Genomic DNA, 7,465 nt, shown 5'->3' on the forward strand with positions numbered 1-7,465 from the left:
ATCTCGACAAAGGCAAACCTCCTTGATCTCAGGGGTTTTAATTGTTATCAACCGTTATTATATTTTTTTGTAAAAAAATTTGTTTTCTTTACCAAAAGAACAATACTTTTAATTCAATCTACAATTTTTTTTGTTATAAATATCTTGATATTTTTTTTGTTATAAATGTCTTGGTATTTTTTTTGTTATAAATGTTTTGACATTTTTTTATAAATGTCTTGATGTTTTTTTATTAGAACGTTCATATTTCCAAAGATAGAAAAACAAACGCTATCTTATTTAGTCATCTCTTCTTTTCGTGGACCATTTCCCTTTCCTTCCTCTTTGCTTCCCACTTATTATGAATAGAACACCACAGCTTCGAAAGCATTAAATACAAGTGCAATTAAAAGTTTAATCAGATAATAAATCTCTCGAAGTGTCTTTGCTCAACCAACAGAAAAAGTATACAAATCTTTTTTCTCTACAAACCAAGACATTCATTCAAAATGCACAGTGATATACATTCAATCAATAGAAATTTTCTCTCCATTCTATTGCTTTTTTTTACGGTTTTTCATATTTCGTTCGCTGGTAGTATCACCCCGCAAGCATGCGTTATTTCAAGAAAACTTCAGCCGGGTGTTACTGTCCAATTCTACGAATATCCACTTGATGATATTGTGAGTTACAATGATCCAGACTTCGCTTCCAGTGGTTATCGGAAATTTCATTATGTTGGTGAAATAAAAGGTGTCGAGAATCTTAACTGGGATTCTGGTTGGCCTGTATCTGTGCCCCCATATGGTTATACGGGAGTTCCTATTACACACTTTATGATGGTGATCACTGGTTACTTTATTGCCCCAATGAGTGGTGTTTATACTATTTCCCTAGGAGTGGATGATTATGTCACTTTTTTCTTTGGTGCTGGTGCGGCATTTGATTGCTGTAATCAAACAGAGTCCTTCTCCTCCGATGATGCTATGCTCACACTTACTTCGAGTAAAAGTGGTCAGTTAGGAACGGCTGCTCATCAGGTGTATATGGAGGCTGGGTATTCCTATCCATTTAAAGCTATCTATATTAACGTGAAACAAAGAGGTATCCTTGAAATGGCTGTCCATCTACCTGATAGTACTGTTGTTACTGATGTTGGTAGCACTATATTCTCGTATGCAGATGATGATGATCAGGGAGAGCTTTGTTCCGCAGTTACCATTAGTCATCCTTTTACAACCGTTTACAATACTCAGTATTCCACATCTGTTCAATCTTATATTGCAGGTTTGACTGCACCAACCACTCTTTCTGTTATCACTACGACATCCTGGCAGAATGATGATAATGCAAACGTAAAAATCATTCCGGTTGTTAATATGCCAATGGCAACAACATTTGTTACATACTACGGATTTCCAGTGAGTACCTACACTGAAGTGGTAGATGTCTTTAAGAACAACGGTGTTACATCTCAGGAATTAGCTGTGATATTTTATACTCCATATCCAACCACTTTATACACTACTATTACTTCAGATATCACAGTTCCAACTACAACTAGCTATACTGTTGTAGTCTATAACCAGGACGAGTATGGTAATACTGCAATGTTTGATGAGGTTGTTGTGGAAGTGATCACCCCATCTCCATCTACTTCCTACACTACTACCACAGGTCCAGTTTCTGTTCCAATCACAACCACCTACACAACCACTGTCACTGATAACAATGGCTCTTCATCTCCAGAGGTTGTTATTGTAGTGGTTACTCCATCTCCATCTACCACCTACACTACAACTACTGCAGATATTTCTGCTCCAACAACATCTACTTACACTACTACAGTCGTTGACACCAATGGCTCTTCATCTCCAGAAGTTGTTGTTGTAGTGATTACACCTTCTCCAAGTGGTCCAACTATCTATAATATCACTAAAGGTCCAGTCTCTGCCCCAACCACAACCACATACACCACTACTGTTACTGATAGCAATGGCTCTTCATCTCCAGAAGTTGTTGTTGTTGTGATTACTCCATCTCCATCTACCACCTACACCACTACTACTGCAGATATTTCTGCTCCAACTACAACCACCTACATAACCACTATTACTGACAGCAATGGCTCTTCGTCCCCAGAGGTTGTTGTTGTTGTGATCACTCCAGCCCCATCTACCTTCTATACGACCACTACTGGTGATGTCTCTGCCTTGACCACATCTACCTTCACCACCACTGTTACTGATAGCAATGGCTCTTCCTCTCCAGAGGTTGTTGTTGTTGTAATCACCCCATCTCCAAGTGGCCCAACTATCTACACCACTACTACTGCGGATGTTTCTGCTCCAATCACATCTACCTTCACCACCACTATTACTAACAGCAACGGCTCTTCCTCTACTGAAGTTGTTGTTGTCGTGATCACCCCAGCTCCATCTACCTTATCCACTACTACAACTGGTGCAGTCACTGTTCCAACCACATCGACCTTCACAACTGTAGTCACCAACAGCAACGGTTCCTCCTCTACTGAAGTTGTTGTTGTCGTGATCACCCCAGCTCCATCTACCTTATCTACCACCACCACTGGTGCAGTCACAGTTTCAACTACATCCACTTACACAACTGTAGTCACAGACAGCAACGGCTCTTCCTCTACTGAGGTTGTTGTTGTTGTGATCACTCCAGCTCCATCTACCTTATCCACTACTACCACTGGTGTAGTCACTGTCCCAATCACATCTACCTACACAACTGTAGTCACTGACAGTAATGGCTCTTCCTCTACTGAAGTTGTTGTTGTTATAATCACACCATCTCCATTTAGTAGCTTTATGACATCACCAATTTCTGTACCATCTCCTCTCTATGGAAACTCCACTATATCTGGTGAAAAGATTGAATCTACTTTGAGTGGCACTCTAGTTGTTCTGACTACGGTTGTTAATGGAGTTACTATGACTACAACTTATTGTCCAGAACCATCTGCAACTTCTGAAACAAGTATGACTGCTATCATTGGACATAGTTCTATTGAATCTGTTTATTCAAAGAACCAACAAGAAGAGACCAACTCACTTTCTGCTGCTTCCAACGCAACTCCAGTTATTTCTGTTACTTCTACCACCCCTGGTCCAGCATTTACCAATGGTAAAAATCACCCAACATCTAGAAACTCTAGAACATCTACCACTGTAATCGGTAATAATGAGTCTAGAAGATCAGAAACATCGATGCCTTCAATGGTGCCGCAAGTTTCCCAATATATTCCTGAGAAATTATCCTCATCATCGACTGCTGTTACAATACCTCATGGGGGTATACCTTCTCTTGTATCATATGAAGGTAAAGGTAGCACCATGTATATGATGAAGTGGAGTGTTGCCCATTGCATTGGTTTATTATTATTCATGGTAATTTAAATTGATTAAAGGCAAAAAATTTTAAAATAAAGAATTCTAAATAATTTAATAATTAAATATTTCTATATAAGTATATAGTATTCTAATATTTTTTATATTGTGTATTTTTATTATTTATTTGATTTTCAAATATCTTATACAGCACAAATAGATTTACTCATTCCTAATAAACCGATAATATCTTCTCCCAATTTTAAGTAATTTAAATTATTCAATACAATTATACAATCTAATAGTTGCTATATAGACATTTTAATACATGTATGTTTTTGCTACATGTTTTGGCAATTTTTAATAAAGAGATTGTGATTAGGAAATTTACTTCTGTATAAATCGATTGATCATGGTTTAAAGGATGTAAGGTCTTTAAATCTTTTCTAATTAAGAAAAATTGTAATTGTGAAGATTTGATGCTAGTTTAATTCAAAGATCATAATAAAAGGTTTGACACATGTCTTAAAAACAGTTACAATCTTTCTTTACCTGTATTTACTGAAAAGTTAACTAGACAAATGTATTTATTCCCACATTCCTTAATTATTTTCTTTCTGTCCTCTGTATATACAAATACATCCATAGGGAACATATAATACATACATATATACATGGATGTACACTAATTAAATACCACTGTATCTTGCTAAGTCAAATAACTATATATATGTATATTTGTGTTAATATGGTCACTGTTATTAACTCGCTTAAACTTATGGTTATACTTCTATTTCTTTCTTTTTTGTAATATAATATTCAATTGTACGTAAGCTAACATATCCAATAACTATTGTACTCACATGAACAGTAGAGACATACTATAGAATTACTCTAACAATATTTGAAAAAATGGAGATTCCTTTTAGGTAGCAAAGGAAAAAAGGGAAAGAAAGAGAAATAACATGCTATTTCCCAAATGCAGAGAATTGCACACTGATGATATATTATACTTACTCTACATGTTAAGAATATTATACACAAAAATGTAGATGCACAGAATTTCGTAATGTACCTTCTTTTGAAAACATATGATATCTCTTTTTGTCTTTTACTGGGTGTAGAACTTTCAAGATTTACAAGATACAGGAGAATGTCCCCTCTATATGTGAAAGATATTGTAATAATAATAATAATAATAATTATCCAAGGATTCCGATAATGTGAAAATTTTCTTTTTAAATAAGGAACATGTAAAACTATCATAACACAGTCGTATTTTTGCAAATGTTAATTCATAAATATAGTATGTCTTGCTATTTTAATGTTATAATGGGATTAAACTCTTATTACTTTTTTTTGAATTTCAATATCTTCTCATGACTCTTGGTTACAATTAGAGATCCATATACAGTATTAGACATCCAGTCATAATAATGTCAGACTAATTCTTAAAGAAAGTAGATTTCCTGAATAGTAAATTGATAGATTAACATGTTAATACTCCACCATAGTATATTCTTAAATGTTGTTCAATGTTCAAAGATCGAGATAAAATCTCTTTTTATTACGTTATTTTTCAAACATTAAAATAAGATCATCTGAATAAAAGACACAACAAAAATTATTGAACAGGGAAAGTAGTACAGTAGAATAGAATAAAGATATAATCAAAATATTATTCATTATATCAAATCAATTTGTCTTTTATCATTATTACCATAAGCATTGAAAATCAACCATAAATCAAATCCATGTGTAATAGATTGGAATTAGTGAGGATAAATATCCTGGAAGATATGAGTAAAAAGATGATATAGTAAATTTGTTTATGGATATAGCATAATTGTATTTATGTTTATAACAGTTATCATTATGTGTTAATTTCAAAAGAGTACTGCATATGATCATAAATTATTATAACACTATCATTCGATGGATAATGAAGTGATATAGAAGATATAATTATATTTTTCATATTGAAAATATTAGTAAGGGATAGTGTTCATGTGTTATTGGAGAATTCTTAAATAGTCATATTTATTATGAAAGTAGTAGTATAACAGTAAATGAAAGTGGTATTTAATAAATAGTTTCCCTAGTTACAATATATGTATGGAGTAAGTTCTTTTGAGAATATTCTCTATAGCTACTTATGAATGATTATTAAGTATACAGTGGTGTAACTATACCATCTTAAATAGTGGTTTAGCAATGTTCAAAGTTATACCATATAGTAAGCATATCGTAACTGTTTATTTATGGTTATATGGATCTGTATTTTATATGGTTGTCGATGAGTGTGGCTATTATTGTTGTTAATTTTTTTTTCGAACTATTTTTTCAAATTTTGACACAAGGAAAATTGACAATTGAAATTTGAATGAAATGAGATTGGTGGATAGTGAAGAGATCATGATAGCTGATGCTAAGAATAATTAAGTGTGATGTGTTTGTGTAGTATCGTTCTTGTCTAAGACATAATATCAAAAGAAGTTGTATATTAACAAAGAGTTCATAGTTTAAGAGTGATACCATACAATCTACCAGTTATTAATGTCCAAATGAAGTAAGCAGTTCAAGAGTAAAGACATAATTGAAAGAAATAGTGGTTGATATGAACTTAGTCTACTATGTATAAATCCATAGTAAACATACATGTTAATATCATGATAGCAGATACTGTGAATAACATTGAATGTTATAGGTTTAAAAGAGCAATAAAATTTACTAGATGATATTACTATAATAAACCTAGAAATGTAGCTGCAAATATAAGATGTGATAAAATAACCATTGATGGATCAGATTAATCCAGTGTATTAAGTTTGCGTTGTTTACATTGTTTCTATATCTTACACATGAAAAGAGAATGGTCAAAATTCATTGACTTATTTATCACAAAATAAATAACTCTATCGTTGTTATTTTTATTGTTTCGAAAATTGTGGTTCACTCATATTTTGTAATTTAAAGAAAGAGATAGTGATATATATGTTTCAGAAACTTTTTAGAAAGAGCTCATTGTTTTGTTTACCTTGGTATAGTTGGTGGATTAAGTATAAATTGTTCATATAATCATTTGACATGGGAAATAATTTTTGCTCTACTCATGGGAAAAGATATATTGGACAGTTTTTAGAGAATTATGAGAAATATTCTATGCCTAATAATACAAAATTATCTTCCAGAAAACAAGATCGATCCAAAAATAATCTACATGTTCTATATGCAGTGAAAGCCACAAATTTGAAAAATCTGCTTACGTTTTTCATTTCAAAGAAGACTTTGATAAATAGATTTATGTTAAACACTATACCATCTTTCTACTGTTTATGATCAAGCATTTATCCTATGAAAATATTTAAAATGATATTTAATTTAAATAATCTTAATTGTTTATGGAAGTATAGTTTTGTAGATTTAACATTTGGGATTAGAGTCTCAGGGATGCTAATATGGTATCTCCTGAACTATAGTAGACTTAAAGTCTAACGTTGTTATGTTTTAAGTATTTAGTAAATTGGATTTCTCGTTTATTGAAAACCCATGCAAATAGTATATATTGTATTTATTATTAAATACATATTGATCTTTCACAACTTTACTTCTTTCAAAAAAATTACCAACGATGTACCAAAATCAGTTTTTAACAAAAAATTTTTTGTGAACATGCGATATATTATCTAATTATATTATATTGGACCCAACTATACCATAATCTAATATTGATAATCAATCATATCATCTATCACAATGGATCAAAGACCTCTTTAAGTAAGCTTTGATATAAAATTTCCTACGTGGGTTATCTGATAATCGACTACAAATACTCACACATTCTTATTTGTATTATTGACAACATCATGTTCCAGAACATCAGATGTGTGAATTAAATAGTTACAACTTAATAAATAAGTACTCATAGTCAACCTTTAGAGCCTAGCATAATTTTTCCATATTTGCAAGTTAGACAATCAACAAATATTATTATTGTTGTTTATTTATTAAAACAGGTCTCTTAGCACTGTGGTTTGAAATATAAATAAAGATCACTTCTCTGGAGAACTTGTAACAACTCTTTATTTATATATAATTACAACTGTAGATATCTACAAATTTTTGTAATG

At 32.0% G+C, this 7,465-nt stretch overlaps 1 protein-coding gene across 1 annotated transcript; it reads left to right on the forward strand.

Moving 5' to 3' along the window:
* Positions 1-488: 488 nt before the first annotated feature.
* PWA37_002494 (uncharacterized protein) lies at positions 489-3,404 on the forward strand (the record flags this gene model as incomplete). The annotated part of the gene is made up of 1 exon (XM_064859058.1): positions 489-3,404. The coding sequence occupies one exon, from the start codon at positions 489-491 to the stop codon at positions 3,402-3,404; it is 2,916 nt and encodes a 971-aa protein (XP_064714274.1).
* Between the last annotated feature and the right edge of the window lie 4,061 nt (positions 3,405-7,465).

This window comes from Arxiozyma heterogenica, assembly GCF_036370985.1.
Source record: "Arxiozyma heterogenica strain weizmannii chromosome Unknown scaffold_20, whole genome shotgun sequence".
In the NCBI taxonomy this organism is placed as follows: domain Eukaryota; kingdom Fungi; phylum Ascomycota; class Saccharomycetes; order Saccharomycetales; family Saccharomycetaceae; genus Arxiozyma; species Arxiozyma heterogenica.